The 16,398-nt window shown below is 34.2% G+C and overlaps 2 protein-coding genes across 4 annotated transcripts; both read right to left on the bottom strand.

The window, feature by feature from the left end:
- Positions 1–1,266: 1,266 nt before the first annotated feature.
- LOC132058285 (small ribosomal subunit protein eS12-like) lies at positions 1,267–4,828 on the bottom strand. The gene is made up of 4 exons (XM_059450834.1): positions 4,731–4,828; positions 2,253–2,550; positions 1,846–1,911; positions 1,267–1,601 (listed from the first exon to the last, which is right to left on the bottom strand). Exons 1-4 carry the CDS (start codon positions 4,736–4,738, stop codon positions 1,542–1,544), a joined length of 432 nt encoding a protein of 143 aa, XP_059306817.1. The 5' UTR covers positions 4,739–4,828; the 3' UTR covers positions 1,267–1,541.
- Positions 4,829–10,243: 5,415 nt separating this feature from the next.
- Positions 10,244–16,152, bottom strand: LOC132056423 (uncharacterized protein At4g06598-like). 3 transcript variants are annotated; one of them, XM_059448620.1, is made up of 6 exons: positions 16,001–16,152; positions 13,540–14,279; positions 13,043–13,140; positions 12,434–12,509; positions 12,217–12,343; positions 10,736–10,929 (listed from the first exon to the last, which is right to left on the bottom strand). In XM_059448620.1, the coding sequence occupies exons 2-5, from the start codon at positions 14,259–14,261 to the stop codon at positions 12,262–12,264; spliced, it is 978 nt and encodes a 325-aa protein (XP_059304603.1). In that variant the 5' UTR covers positions 14,262–14,279; positions 16,001–16,152; the 3' UTR covers positions 10,736–10,929; positions 12,217–12,261. The 3 variants fall into 3 exon arrangements, with proteins under 3 accessions (XP_059304601.1, XP_059304602.1, XP_059304603.1); XM_059448618.1 differs by lacking the exon at positions 13,043–13,140 and having other exon boundaries at positions 10,244–10,929; positions 16,001–16,151; XM_059448619.1 differs by lacking the exon at positions 13,043–13,140 and having other exon boundaries at positions 10,244–10,929; positions 13,540–14,282; positions 16,001–16,121.
- Between the last annotated feature and the right edge of the window lie 246 nt (positions 16,153–16,398).

Raw genomic sequence — 16,398 nt, 5'->3', positions numbered from 1 at the left:
ACATTATTTGAAAAAAAAGATATTAAGTTTTATATAAAATATTGATATTTTGGGATTTTGAAACATGACTAATCTTTGCCCAAAGTATGGGAAAAAATGTGATTGGAAAGGTAACGCAAAAAAAAAACAGTTGACACCATTCATGCACAAAATTGAGGCAGGAAAGGCCCAAATCGTATTTTTGCGATGGTCCTTTCACGATGAATTTCGTGTTTAATACTAATGATGTAATTTTTTTTTTTTTTTTTTGCATTAGTTTGGTTCAACTTTTTATTTTTTTTCAAGTCTTTTGAAATTCATGATTCCAAAGAATCGGACTAAAATGCTTACTAAGCCGACTGTTGGGGTTCCTTTAACCGTACCAAAATATGGATTTAGGAATGGTGAAGTGCTTCTAAGTTGCTTATCTTCTTCTGATCATTGAACTGTATTTAGAACATCCAAAGGTCCATTTATTCTGTGGCCTGATGACATCGATGAAGTTGACATTCACAATGTCTATGTTTATACTCACAGCTTGATCTCTCAAAAGCTAATTACTAATGAGCATGATTAATTCTCATTGCGTAGTATTAGTATGTACTCCATATGTTTATCTATGCGATTGTCACCTTTATCTTTTTCCAAAACCATGTTACCAACTCAGATAAATTTGTTATATAACCAATCAACTGCATTCTTTCTAAGGAAAATATGGAGTACCAATTACAGTGGAGGGAGCATAGTTCAAAATTTTACTGCTATTTTGTACCAAATTGCACCAAATATAGTGGAGCATAGATTTTGTATTGCTACTTTCTGGTATGTTTTGGGTAGATTGCACCAAAAACATATCACAAAAACAAGATAGGTGTGACAATACGATGATTGAATGTGATAATAAGGGACTATGAAGGCAATAACCAGTTGGAATTAAATTATTTATTTGTCTCAGGGTAAGTGTGAGATCTAAAGTGACTTTTTGCCTTGAACAACGCGATTATTTAGTATCAGAATGAAATAGACTTAAGACAGAGCAGCACAAACAAATACATAAAATTGATATAGGAGGGCCAGGTGATTTAAGATCGACTGAATTCGTGGCCAGTAAGGCTCTGACTGAAACAAACGGAACAACTAACAACTCTACTTCTAGGAGCCTGAACGTTTTCAATAGATGTATATTATGGGTAGGACTAAAATTCTATGCTCAGAAAATTAAAAAAAAAAAAAAAATCACACTTCTAGTATAAAAATTCTTTACACTGTCAATTTATATATCTAAACTATTTTAAATTTATCCTTTAGCCATCAAACTAAAAGAACAAGGCAGAAGAAAGTTTCCGATTTTCGACAAGTAAATCAATATTCTTTTCAAATGAGAAAACAAAACTGGAAGGACACTATGCTGAAGATTTTCCACTTAGTCTTAAAAACTGAAAATCAACTGGAGGTACACATAAGGCCAAAGGGATGGCTGACTACTCCTATCATGTTTGAGTTTAAATGGGAACACGGTTTCATAGGCCTTGCTCGATGCCAACAAGAGATTGTCACATGAATTAATGGGACTTCACGTACTCCTGGACAATATGTAGACCCTCAGTCTCTTCCCCGTAATCCTGCAAAATCATACAGAAGATTAACTAGGATGGAAAATCTTCACTTTTTTTTTTTTTTTTTTTTGAAACCTGTAACTAAAAAATCTTCACTTTTCATAACTTATATATGGCTCTGCTCATATTTCAGCATTTTCAATAAAGAAATGTAGCCCAAGTAATTTTTCCTTTAATTATAGCAAGATATAGAACCAAATTATATGCATTTTAGAAATAGATCATGATACGCAGCAGTTCATGGATATACCTTCACAACAACACAGGCACAGCCGACGACCTTCCTTGCTTTCCCTTCAGAATCGATCTTACACAACTGTGAACACAGCCCAAAGATAAGAGTGAACAGAAAAATACACAAAAAGTCTCTACTCCAATGATTCACATGTCACATGAAAATGCACATCAAGAGAAGTCAATCAAAAACGACAATCAATAGGTCTTTTTTATAACCGAGAAATCCTCGGATTAATAGAGCACAGTTAATAACTCTGTCCATAACGACTTAAAAGAGAGTGCCCCTCTCTACCCTTCTCCACTTAAATAGCGGGCTTTTTGTTACGTCCCAGTTCATTGTCGAATTCAGAAGGTAACAGTTGTAGACAGTAAAAAATGAGAGAGCCTTAGAGCTAAAAAGTCAACCATAAATAAACTTACACCAGCCCATTCGCCAAGAGTTTTTGCATTGGGGACCGTAATCAAAATGACATTGTGATCAGCACAAAGTGCTTTGACCAATTTGACATAATCTGGCTGGTCGCAGTCCTCTGTTAACACACAAAGCTGTGCAGCATGCTTCTCAATCACCTTTGCACCTTCATGTAGTCCCCGAGAGAGGCCTCCATGAGCTCTAGACTTCCTCAACACCAGCTGCAAAGCTGTCATGATGTCCATGGGCTCTCCAAGTGCTGGAGCAGGAGTCTCGGCAACAGCAACCGCAACGGCAACATCCTCTCTACAGTCAAAGGGAACATTAAGCAGAGATCCCTATGGCAAAGTTGAAGGTAGCAAAAAAAAAAAAAAAAAAAAAAAAAAAAAAACTAAAAGAACAAAATATTAATTCGGCAACAAATTACTATCCAATGTGGCATGAATAATTGAACAAAAGAAAGAAAAAGTCCAGTTCAGCAACATTCACGTAAAATCAAGAAAGGAGACAGATAAAGAGATGATAAATAAGGATGAAGATGGGGGAGTGATGAAAGATGAAGAAGATCAACAAATCCAAGAAACACAAGATTGAAAATTCAAGAGAAAGAAAGTCCAAGAAGCTCAAGTTTGAAGATCAATTTCTTTCAAGAATGAGAATTCTTGTTTCTTGAATCCTTTTCTAAATAGGTTTCTTGTTTGTTGATTTATATTTTAGTAGGATTTAATTTCCTATCATTAATAGGACTTTTATCCTAGTTGTAGTAGGATTTAGTTTTCTTTATTCTTTTCCTTGTAGAATAGGGATTTTACTTTCCTTGTTTTTAGCTATTTCCTTTCTAGAGTAGAATAGGGATTTGTAGTCATCAAAGAAGAGACCCTAGGCCTATATGAAGGGTTCTTATTCTTTGTTAAACACTATTCACGTTTTTGAGCTTAAACCCTAGTTTGCAATAAAGTTATTTTCTCTATTTGGTGTTCTTTATCCTTGTTTTTGGTTCCAAGCAAGGTGGTTATAGTCTTTACTTTGTTTTCAGTTGCGTGTGGTGTTTCTTTATCACGTTAATTGATTTCAAGTGGTGACTTAGGAACTTTATTTGTTCTTGATCATTCAAGAACGCGTTTCTTGATTAAAATTCGTTCTAGTTCATACCCATAACCTTTAATTTTCTTTCCATCGTCCGCCAATACTTACTAGATTTAAACGATTCAATAGTTATTTTTATAGGTCAAATCTTCGTCTTTCACATAGTTTTTGAATCACTTTAATCCGACGCCTATAACTTGAGATACATCCGTTTCTTGAATCTGCCTATCAAATCGCTTCAAGAACAAGATCCTGGTCGATTGGTTCTTTGTTAATTCGAAGTTATTTTCCATACTTGATAGGGGTTCCTACACTGGGAATTTTCAATTTGTTCATTTAAAAACGACCTCACCTTTCATCTAAATACTTCAACAAGTAAAAAATTACACGAACCGCTACCTAAATGACGGGAAAGAAGCCAAACTGACCGAAGTAATGGCTAAAAAACTGTAACTAAACTACCTATAGCATAGTAATTTCATGCGCCGTCCCCTATAGCGCATGAAATTATTGCGCTATGGTAAGTTTAGTTACTGGTTTTTTGTCCTTGTTTCGGTCCATTTGACTTTTTCTTTCCTCATTTAGGTTCCGGACTCCACAAAACTAAACACCAAATCATCCAGATTTTTCTAAGAAAAACATTTTGAAGAACAGTCTTGTCTATCCACATCACTTCTCATCAACCAATTGATAAAAGAGTTTGCTATGTGTCTTACTTCTGTATTTGGGGCGGTGATAGCATGTTTTTGTGGTTAGTAGTACATTACAAGCTTTATCAGGCAGGTAGTATTTGGCTCTACTACAAGCAATTGACATAAGCAGCAAAGTTTTACACGGTTATGCTAAATGGGTTCTTCGGAAGAACGTTATAGGAGTAACTACAAACTAATATTACCTCTGAATATATTATTTTTCCTGTTTCGTGACATCTCAAAACATGAAACAATTGTATATAGTATTGTCTGCTACGACCAATCAATCAAGTATCCCAGTCTCCAACTAAGTCTGTGTTATGTGAATCCCTCATATCAATTCCACTCTATTTGGACGAATTTCATTCTAATACTCAATAATTTGTAACAAACTCCTTAAAACTAACGATTCTCTAAACTGCACAATCATCCACTGGCATGCAAACTAAAGACTTCGGGCATACATGGGACTCAATGTAAGCGTAAAAGAATAATTCAAACAGCACTAGGGTAACACTGTCTACTACACATACAAACACAATTGCACACTAAGTTGCAAAAATTACTCGTAAAGCCGATCAAATAATTCAATCAGGTCCTGCAGTTTTGACTCGTCTCGGATATCACTACAAACGGAAATGACATCTATAGGAACAACTACAATCAAGTAAACCTAACTGAACTTGACAATAATAAAATTGCACTTACCCTGACATATTTCCAGCAAAATGGTATAGCAAAAGCTCTGCAACCTGTTCCTCTCAAAGTAAAAACACGGAACTCAGTCAGGTAAATAGAATCAACAATAGACTCCATAAACCCTCATCCCAAATATACAACATTTTGGGTGCCAAATACAACTAATTTTAACAAGAACGACATCTTTAATATACATTTTCATTTTATTTTTTTAATGAATGCATGACAAACATGCATTGCTTCAGATACCAGTGTCTATAAATTAAAGTATGAAAAAGAAACCAGTAATAATATTATGCAATGAGTAAAAGATCAAGTTAACACTTGCCATTTCCCAAAAAAAAAAAAAAAAAAAAAGGTAAAAAAGTGATATATTAAACATATAAAGATGGTTTCTTTTTGCCAAGATTAAGATATGGTAAAAATGGGGTCACCTCAAAAAATGTAGATGTCAAGCGCAGCAATGTAGCTTTAGTAATGATCAATTTTGAACCCAAAACATAGTGAGACAGTCTGATAATTACTAAGCTGCCCTTTTCTTAATTTTCTTTTTTGTTTCTTTCTCTAAATAAAAATTGTTGCATCTGTAATTATTGATTGATGAATTGCCCTTTCTTTCTCAGGATAATTAAGGCCATAGGTTCCCAAAAGAAAAAATTGAAAAATTCGATTTGGGTGAAATTTTTCAAGTTTTGAAAGTTTGTTTGGCAATAGTTTTTTCAAAACATATTTCACTTTTTGTTTTGGAAAATATGAAACATCACTTATCCCATAAGTTCTACAAACTATCAAGAATACCCAACCATATAAAATATGCATACTTACTAATTCCAAATTATGTAGAACGTGATATTTTAATAACAATTGCTACCTACACACTTACTAGCTACTACAATACAAAGATCCATTTTTATCTTCACAGCGGATTAGCAATTTTCCCTAGGTTTCTTTTTCTAATGTTTGGTATAGCTTAACTCGTTCACTTTATAAAAGAGTCTGGTTTAATTATGAAAATATGGTAAATACGGCTTTAATTGATGAACATAGTTGATAGAATTAGTTGGTTCATAAACAGATGGGAGCTTTTTATAAAATACAAAAGTTTGGGATAGGTTTTAAAGGTCTTGAAAAGGCCAAAACATAGATTTTGGCCCAAAAACTGGTTTGAGCCAGGATATAAGATTTGAAGATTTATTTTCAAAATCTGTCAAAATTTTATGGCCAAACAAAGATTTGAAAACAAATTTTTAAAATATGCTCCCAAAATCTATGGTCAAACGGGAGCTAATACTTTGTTGCCTACTTTTTGGTTAAAATTGAAAAACGCACTGGTCTAACCGAACTGGATCGAAGAATTACGCTCCCGAGTTTTGAAGTTTACGTTGAAAAAAAAATTGTGTTTGAGTATGAATTTTTTTTTTTTTTGGGTTAAAGTTAAAGTTTTATGAGTGAAAATTATGAATCGTGAAAATAGGATTTCTTGCCCCCTTATAATTTGAATAGAAAAAAAAGGGCTTTTTCGAATATCTTATGTGTTTTTTTCAGATCTCCTGTGTGTAAAAATTGTAGATCTCTTATAAAAAGGTCATAAAACTAAATAAAGTTTGTAAAGCACCAAAAATCCAAAATTAAATAAATGGGTGAAAATCATTTTGAATCCCCAACTTTGCTTTAAAAATCAAAAAGTATGATTGCTATTTTAATATGAGTCCACAACTTAAATGACCCAAAAAGTAGCTGTAGGGAGCAAAATAACCCAATAAAAAAATATTGGGTCGTTTGGTTCAAAAACAAATTATGCTGGGATAAGTTATGCTGGGATTAATTACATTGGGAGAAGTTATGCTGGAATTAGTTATTCTGGAGTTATTTTTTATTGACTGTTTGATATGTCGGACTAAAAGTATTATACATTGGATAATCTCAAAAAAGAAAATGTTTCTTCCTTATCTGGGGATAACTTATTCCACCCTATGGCAGGTATAAGTTATCCCAGCACTATTTTTACTCCTGGAATAACTTATCCCATAATTACTAACCAAACAAGAGATAAGGAATTGATAAATTCTTATCCCAGAACTATTTATGTTTATCCTTCGTACCGAACGACCCCTTAGTGCGCAATAGGACCAAACTGCAAATTTTCAGTTAAGTTCTATTGCGCACTAATTTAGTGCGCAATAGGGGTTGTATTTTTTATTTTTATTTTCAATTTTAAAGTTTTGAAATTTCATGTTTTTTCCATACTTTGACTAAAGATTAGTCATCTTTCAAAACGCTGGAATATCAATATTTTATATAAAACCTGATAACTTTTTCTGCGAACAATAAAGTAGGCTCAATACATCAAGTATACGCAAACCTTTGGATCATCGTTTTAGGGGTTGTAAACTACCCCGAAGTAAGTTTTATTTATTTGGAAACTTATTATCTTTAGGTTAAAAAAAAAAAAACTTTTAAAAAAAATTGTTTGAATAACGCAGTAAATTAATGCGTTATGCAAGTCAAAAAAATTTATCCAGTATAATTAAGTAGTTATATAAATTGATAAGATAAAATTATCAAATAATGAGTATAGGGAGAAAAAGGAGTTATAAATTGGTGAAACTTTAAACGATCATAATTTTGCCCTCGGACGTCCGATTTAGGCAAAAAAAAAAAAAATATATTTTGGATATTTTTTGGAGATCTAGCGGCGCAAACTACCGCAAGGCGGTTTGGCCAAGCCAGTTTATACAAAATCCCCTTTTTCCCATTCAATTTGAATTTTACCCCAACTTGGTGCACAATTTTCATTCATCTTTAGTAAAAATCGAGTGATAAAATTTCGTGGTAATGATGTTTTGAATGTCCATTTCAAGATTCAGAATTCAATTTATGAAAACAAGTTAGATGGCATTAGTGAACATTATAAAAAAATAAAAAGTGTGTACGTTGTAGCTTTCACCAACTTGGCTTGGTTGTTTAGCCCTCTATTTTTATGCCAACCACCAAGGATCAAACCTAGGTGGGAGCATTGAGAAAACAACCTGGGTGCATGATGCAGGGTTCAAGTAAAAATTAAGTATACTTTTTGCGTATCCATTTCTTAATGATAAATATTATTTTACTCTTTGCTATCTTATCGTATATAACTAACTCGCGTGACATCCTAAACTAATTATAAATAAACACTTAAATCTAAAGATAACAAGTTTCCAAACAAACAAAACCTAATTCGGGCACTTTACAACCCCTAAAACGACGATCCAAACGTTTGCGTATAGTTGATGTATTGAGCCTACATTATTGTTCGCAGAAAAAGATATCAGGTTCTATATAAAATATTGATATTCCGGCGTTTTAAAATATGACTAATCTTTGGTCAAAGTATTGAAAAAACGTGAAATTGAAAAACTTTAAAATTGAAAAAAAAAAAAAATACAACCCTATTGTGCACTAAATTAGTGCGCAATAGGACTTAACTAAAAATTTGTAGTTTGGTCCTATTACGCACTAATTTAGGGTGCAAAGGTTACTTTGGTAACTTTTTTTTATTGGGTTATTTTGGTCCCTACAGCCACTTTTTAGGTCATTTAAGTTGCGGACTCATTTTAATATTACATGCATGTACACACCACACACACACACATATACATATTACTTGTTATTTTACATATATGTATATGCAGATTTTAAGTTTCAGTTCTCTCTTATTCTCTATTATCAATATATGAACTAGTTTGGTTGTCATTAATGAAATATTTTTAAATAATATACCTCTATTTTTATTAATTAGTTTGTATTACTTGCATTGAAATATATTTATGAAGTCATTATTACCTATTATTTTTACTTGTATAAATACAGATATTAGAGTTTTGATTATTATTAATAAAAAAAAAATCTTATTCTTCTCATTTGTTTCATTATAGAATGACATTAAGTTATATGCTCAATTAGAATTTCTTACTTTTCTTTTTCCGTCTCGAAAATAATATTTATTTTCTTATAGGAAATTAGCTATATAGATTAAGAAGATAAAAAATATCATGATTTTAAAGAAATTTTTTTTTTTTAAAAAAAAAAAGACAAGTTGATAATGTAAGGGTAAAATAGGAATTTTAAAAAGTAAATTAAGATAATGAGGGGAGAATGACTATTGTTCAAATTTGATGGGAGTTTGATTTTCAAAGCAAAGTTGGGAGTGAAAATGATTTTGACCTCTTAATAAATAGTATAGACTTAAATACTTCACAAATAATTTTTCAATTAAGGATTCCGTATTTTAAGTTAAAGTTAAAATAATAAACACACATCATTTAAACATATTATTTGGTCCGTTACTATGTCCAAATAATATATTTCAGGTGGCAATTAAGATATTGGTTTATAATATTTTAAAATAGATTTTATATATTTAGAAATCACCTAGAAGTACTATAAATAGCAGCTTTAATAAATCAAAAAAAAAAAAAAAAAAAATATTAGAAGTAGTAGTATTCAGAGAAATATTGTTTGACTTCTCCCAAAAAAAAAAATTAGAGGAGTACACTTAAGGACGAGAGTGCATCCTTTCTGATATGGCTATTGATCTAAATTTAGTGAATATGGCATGGTAATTCTGCAATCCTTTGAAATACTGCTGCTCTCAACATGCTATACTAGACTACATTCAAGGTTCAGTTCATCAGCATCCTACTTTTTTTCCAATTGACAAGTTTTTATCACCTTCATAGAATGTTCGGCCAAGCTTCTAGGAAGTGAAAAGTACTTCTTTTTTTTTAAATACTTATTTTAGAGAATTGAGGTGTTTAGTAAATTTTTTAGGAAAAAAATAGCAGTATATTGATTTTGAGTAACAGCAGGAGCAAAAAAAATTAGTTTTCCCACCTTGAAACCTTGGACGAGCACAAATTAGGCTTCTAGCCCAACTCTAGTTAACAAGCATGTTTTGAAACTCCAGGGAGTGTGAGTCTGCCCTTCTACCAACTACTTACTACCAATGGTTTAGTAAGCTAAGCATTCCATCATTTATGATTATGAAGGAATGTATAGAGAGAAGACTCCAGGGTTTGTTTCTCTTGGTGTCAACGTAGGAATAGGAGCACTTTGAATGGATGCGTTTCTCCCTTGTTGAATCAGCCAATAGTAGCCTTTCTTTCTTTTCCTCTGTCAAGGGGACCAGAGGGAATGCAACTACTACTGAGACGGCAATTCAAACTAAATCCCCAGAGAAAATAAAAGATTAGCGAAGTAAGGTCTATAGACTGTAAGGCAGAAGGCTTGAAAAGAAGAGCACTCCCTACTTTTGGGATTTTTTAGTGAACATCCCATACTTCACCAATCATTCAGTGAAGTGCTCCTTCCATTTTTTAGGTGAGAGAAATCTACCATAATGCGTACTTAAAAACCATGCTAGTCCACATCAAGATTCAAAGCTCGACGTGCACCAAACTCACACATCACCCACCCATCATGTGTTGCATCCTTGCCGCTGAACCAACGCCCTGGGGGCTTGCTGTGCTGTCTACCATTAACAATTGCAGAAACAAAATGGTTTCATAGCCTAAAGAAGAAAGGACATAATGAGTTGATGGAGCTCCACTGTTAATGCTTACAAGTCAATGTTCATGAATTACCTGAGAAGGTAAAAATGGTGGAACCAATAGCTGGGAAATTTTACAACAACGAAAGCTGATGCAAAACTGATGAGTTTAAACATACAAAGGAGAAATCATGCCGGAATTAGCCACCTCAGGCGAGTCAACTGCCACAAATGCTACTCCCTAGCACAGACCACCAGGTGCACATAAAAAGACCACTATGCTTAACAAATAAAGTTGAGGGGATACATACTATGTAAGAAATTAGAATCACTGGCGGACGGTGGAGGCGGCAAAGCTGTTGAGAGAGAGCACAAGGACGAAATGAGCTCTTTTTTACCACGCCATGCACAATTAAAATCGTGCAATTTTTGTCACTTGCCAGGCAAAATCAGCTGAGGGAGAGTCGGGACTAAGATGTGATTAAAATCCAAGCTACAGTCACATGTGAAGTTGGCCTTTGTGTTTCAAAGAGAGGTCTGCAAATTGTTGATCAAGATCCCTACTAGTAGTACGCCGATGGCTGGATGACGATTGCTGTTGCTGCTGTGACTGTGGCAGCTGCTGTTGCTGATACAATGCTCGTAGCCTTCCTCTTTCTCTTTCCAGTACTTCATGCTCCACTGCACAGATCACGTACAAGGTTTAGTTTCCGAAAAGCTAATAGAATGAACTTACTCCTATATCAATATTAGCAGCTTTCTAGTCACCGCCATCCCGAAAATAGAACAGTTATTTTAGGTGCATCGTTAATTCAACTACGAAAGTTCCTCAGCCATAATAAAGCCAGTGATATTTTGCAGTTGAAAAAAGTTTGCCCAGTTCCTTAAAAAAAAAAAAAAAAGCGTTGACCTAGTTATGCTATCCACTTGAAAAGCAGATACAACTGTTGTCATCTTCCAAGAAGCACCATAGTTTAGGTTGAATCACCTCCAGTACAACAACAACAAACCCAGTGTAATCCCACAAAGTGGGGTCTGGGGAGGGTAGAGTGTACGCAGACCTTACCCCTACCTTGGAGGTAGAGAGGCTAACTCCAGTATCTGCTTTATTATTTATTACTCCCTCCGTTTTATAATAAGTGGGTTTTTTAGCTTATGCACATCCCTTAAGAAACTGCTCACTCCTAGAAAATTAGGAGTGTTTTTACTTACTTACCCCGAATTAAATGCTTAGGAAAAAAAAAAAAAAAAGCTACTTAATGATCCTTGATTATGTAAATAAGGATGTTTTTGGAAGAATAAGATCAATTTCTTCTTGAAATCCTAAAGCACCACTTCTTTGGAAACAAAATGAAAAGCCTAAAACCCCATTTATTTAGAAACAGAGGTAGTACTTCTTAATTCCATTATTGTTTCCACAGGAAAAACCTTTTTATGATTGTGCTTTCCGAAGTGATAGGCAGTAAGAATAAGGCATGCTGCTTCATATAAAGCTCCTGAAAAGCTAAACAAAATTTATAAATTCACGGAAGTTGTAGATTTCCAGAATAGTCAGTTTTCCCTCAAAAGAAAAATCATGCTTTCTGTAATTACCACTAATTATCCCCATTTTTCTCCCAGAAAACAAGTCATTTGCTAATGAAGTTAAAGATTGCTCAACACAATGTGTTTCCAGTTTTAGGAAAACAACACCCACTTTTCATCTGAATCCAAACCAACCTTAAAGATTGCTCAACACAATGTGTCTCTAGTTTTAGAAAAACAACACCCGCTATCCCAGCTCATCTGAATCCAAACCAACCTTAGATTTATATTCACCATGAAAACATATTCATGTAATACTTCTATCTTGATAACCCTGATTTCCAATTATGTAGGTTTAAACTCATATTAGCTGCATATTCAACTTTATAACACTGGAAATAGCAGGTACAACAATAAAGTAAAACAGATAAAGAAGAAACTTACAATGCTTTATCAGCTGCTCTTGAGATAAATTTTCTAAGCGCTGCTTTAGGGCTTTATTCTCCATGCTGAGAATAAGAGTCTTCTGGTTAAGGAATTCAAGCTCAGCGGACACCTCAGAACCTTCAGCCTGGAATCAAAACAATGATCAGATCAGCAATTGTAACAAAATACAACATCCATCATACATCCAATTACCACTTTATATTGCTTTACATGCCTGCAGAGCTTGAGCATTTCTTTCCAGTTCAGATATATATTGAAGCTTCCTAACTCGTGAACGTTGAGCAAATTGTCTGCATTAGATGGCACCTTGTCTTAGTAAACCTCAATATATGTTAAATAACAGTAAACAATGTCCAAATATAAATAATATAAATAGCAGATAAGTGTCAGTTGGAAAATCCCATAATAAAAGGGGAGAACATTGTAGACCAAACATATACTTCCTCACCAAAATCAAAATGTCCATCTCTATCAAATTAGATGACAGACGACCAGTTGATTGGGTGAAAGTGAAACTTTAAAAAAAAATCCCGGAGTAATTTGAAGCATTGAAGCTAGCTAGAGACGTATGCTAAATAAGAATGGAGGATGCGGTAATTTGCCAAGTATAAATCACATAACAGGAAAAGTGATATAGTCTTCGTATTAGATTGATTTATTGAAGATGGGAAAGGTTACTTTTAAGGGGTCCAAGAAATTACGGAGGATGAATTGAGAACAAGGTCAAGCACAGATGGTGGGAAGAAAAAAGCTTTCTGACATGTATATCATTCCGGTAGCATAAAAATGAATGACTACCTTGTTAGATGTTAAATTCACCTACTTTTGTCAACGTCTATGGATTGATAGGATTTGACCACCATAGGCATTCCTTGAAAATTTCGAAGAGCGCAGACTATCCCTACAACGTTGGCCGTAGGCCTGTAGTCTGTTCAGTATATAATATTATCAAAGTTTTAGAAGGTAAAAACTTAAAATCACAATAATATCACTGCATTTGCTAAAAGATTCAGAAGACAATAACATGCTATAATTACTTATTAATGATAGTTAGAATCCCATTTATGGATCTCATATCCTGGTTAGAAGCCTCCAACTAACTCAAAGATCCAGTAAACTGATAGTACGTGCATGCAATGAAAATAATGTAGAACAATGGACAAACCATGGAAACAGAAACAAAGAACTACACTAAAGAAACAGAAACAAAGGATTATCTTAAGTATTAATTATCTTTTCTTGCAAATATCAACATACTAAAAATATTCTTATTCACGTCCCAACCATGACCTTTGGGGTTGCTGAGATGGTTACACTTACTGCTTTGCACGTTTCGTGTCATTTTCTGATGCAGAACTCTTGCTGTGAGAAGAATCCTGTGTTTCACCAGATCCCTTTGGATCAGGAGTGACAGATTCAGCAAAATCCTGCTTGTCGCGTCCTGCAGATTTGGGCCTCTCTCGTTCTTGTGGAGGACATGATGATCCCAAGCTGTGAGTCTTGACACTTTCCCTAGAAGGGGGGAGACCACGGCGATGTGGTATTGCATTTGGAGATGCATCCCTTGCCCTACTCTTTTGTCGGTTTGAGGAATTCTGATCAACATGAAGTGTGGCATGCCGAGCATCTTTGTAATAATCAAAGTCTTGGGATCCCCAGGAAGCGACAGGAGTTATGTTTCTGAATTTATTATCATCTTGAGCTATGTAATCTAAGTTTGTAATATTAGCAGCATCACAATACGTAAAGGAGTCACTAGATGAACGGCGGTGGCCACCTCTGCGTACAGGAGTTTCCGGCTCGTTAAGAAGATCATCTAACCAAGATGGTTGTTCCTCTATAATACAGCTTTCAGAAGAAGTACGCTGATGGTGTGAACCATCTCTGGGTTTCGAAATGCCCTTTTGGGTGACAGCAGAAGTAGGTAGATAATCAACATACGAGGAAGATGTGCTAGGAAACGGGCTTTTAGGAGGCAGCAAAGAGCTCTTTCCATTGTACATCATATGCCTCATGCTAGATGGCCCCTTGGAATTTGCCATAGCAAAGCACACAAGATCCTGCTAAAGAATGAAATAAGGGTAACGTATATGAAAAGAATGAAAGGAAACTAATGTTTCCAAAAGTAAGAGCATAAACTTACCAATTTAAATCAATGCTAGATAACTTAGAAGAAAAACAAAAACGAAAGAAAGAAAAAGGTAAACAAATAAACAGCCGATTGAAAAGAATCTGACTTCACAATAGTAAATTTATCCAGTAATCAAATCCCATTACATCAAGAGGCAGAGTATCACCAGAAAATCCAAAAATTCTAAAGACCAATTGACAGAAGTCAGTCTTGGAACACAAAACTAAGAGGAACTGAGGAACTTAGAGATTGCTAATCCTTCTACAAACTCATGTCATTAGACGAAATCACCCACCAATCATGGAATAAAAATTACACCCAAATTACACCCAAATTGGAAAAAGCTCGTGTGCCTCCGCAGCAGGTGAAAAAGAGGATCTCCGGAAACACATGAATCGTGGACATTTTATTTAAGGGTAATAAAAGTGAATGGAAGAGGGAGGAAGAAAACGTGAAGGATCATATTTCGCACCTGCAGAGGAGCGAAGAAGAGTGAGTCCTCTCCTCAAATTTGTAAAAGCACTGAATATAGGTAGACACATATTCCAAGAGAAGACTACCATCTTCTTATTGTGCAATTCTTTTCTTTTTTCTTCATTGTTCAGGAAGAGGCGTACAACACGTGGGAATCCAACAATTGATTAGAATTTAGAACACTGAGCTTGCAACAAATCAAAGTGTGATCTATCTGCTCGTGGCTGTACGTATGGCATGTTTCATAAAAAAATACACTACTATTATAGGGAAAGGGACCCACGCAAAAATCAATAACAAGGAAAGAAGAATACATAATATAACACCCTCCTTGAATGGAGAAAAAAATCATTTCCTAACTTTGACAGGAAGCTAAGCGTTTCTTTAGTTATGTTGTTTGTGGAAAACAAAGAAGCATGTCTGACTTAGGGTCTGTAATTCAGAAGAAACTCCAGCGGCTTTGGAATTGGACATTATTTTGAAGTTCTAGCTTCTGTATTTCATTACAATAGTGCAGTGGTCATAATATTTTGGTGGACAGGTAAAAATCTGGATTTAACTCTGAGGAACCCTATTACTAGCTTTTCTTCATTTTAGCGGCAAATAGCGTGGATTTCACTACGATTAGATTGAAGGTCGTCTGGCTTGGATAGCAGTTACCAAAGAATAACTTTTGTTCCACTATTCCATAATTTGTTGACATACAGATCTCTAAATAAACTAAAAAAGACTCCTGGAAAATACGAGACAAGATGTAAAGTAGTCCAACAGGATGAATCCTTAATCCAAACTAGTGAATACAACATACATGGAGGAACCCCAAGTTAAATCAATTCAAAATTATTATGAATCATCTCACACACACACAAAAAATCAGAGCTTACTTCCATGTTAAACATCTAAACAAGAAAATTTGAATTGCCACTACAGCTACTGATGAACAATTAGGAAAACAAATTAATCAAAAAAGAAGGATATTTTGCCCCAAATCTCAGGCTTAACAGAATAACTTATTTTCTTTAATTTAAGCAAATCCCAACTGATCACACCCAAAAAAAAAAAAGGAGAAAATCTTTAACTGACCCACGTTTTCCCAGAAACGAAAGAGACAATTTTAACTAGAATTTGAACAAATAAAACAAAAAGTTACTAACGAAGATGTGAACATAATTTTACCTATGGAAATGATGATATATATTGAGACAGTAAAGATCTCAACGCAATGTAATACACTGATGGAAAATGGAAGATTCGATCAATTCATATATATATATCTTTGAATCCCTTTTCTTCTGGTTGTTTTCTAAATCTATCAGCAACTCATTTCTGGTTGACGTCTCATGATGAAAAGACAACTCAAAATGACATGGTTTTATTACTTTTCTCATTCTAACTTTCTCATCCCCGATCTTCTTACATATTTGTGTATTGGTCCCTACTGTTTAGTTCCTTTTTCATTTTCTTTTACGTACGGAGCAAATAGAACTACTGGTCCCAAATTTGGAGACGAAATGAAAATAATATTCCCTGAAATATATTCAATAAGCAATTTAACCTTTTAAATTGTCAAAAGC

The sequence above is a fragment of the Lycium ferocissimum genome, chromosome 5 (assembly GCF_029784015.1).
Source record: "Lycium ferocissimum isolate CSIRO_LF1 chromosome 5, AGI_CSIRO_Lferr_CH_V1, whole genome shotgun sequence".
Taxonomy (NCBI): domain Eukaryota; kingdom Viridiplantae; phylum Streptophyta; class Magnoliopsida; order Solanales; family Solanaceae; genus Lycium; species Lycium ferocissimum.
Note: the sequence above shows the minus strand (reverse complement) of the source record. Positions and strands in the feature narration are given on the sequence as shown.

Bases quoted from the DNA above. Each gene is read 5' to 3' on its own strand.
- LOC132058285 (XM_059450834.1), bottom strand. The intron at 1,912-2,252 runs GTAAGTTTATTT...CTGTGTTCACAG, and splicing joins CTCTTGGCGAATGGGCTGGT to TTGTGTAAGATCGATTCTGA. The intron at 1,602-1,845 runs GTATATCCATGA...ATGATTTTGCAG, and splicing joins GTGCCTGTGTTGTTGTGAAG to GATTACGGGGAAGAGACTGA.
- LOC132056423 (XM_059448618.1), bottom strand. From the start codon at position 14,261: ATGGCAAATTCCAAGGGGCCATCTAGCATGAGGCATATGATGTACAAT. The intron at 12,344-12,433 runs GCATGTAAAGCA...TTTTGATTCCAG, and splicing joins GAAATGCTCAAGCTCTGCAG to GCTGAAGGTTCTGAGGTGTC. The intron at 10,930-12,216 runs GTAAGTTTCTTC...TGATCTGTGCAG, and splicing joins AGAGCAGCTGATAAAGCATT to TGGAGCATGAAGTACTGGAA.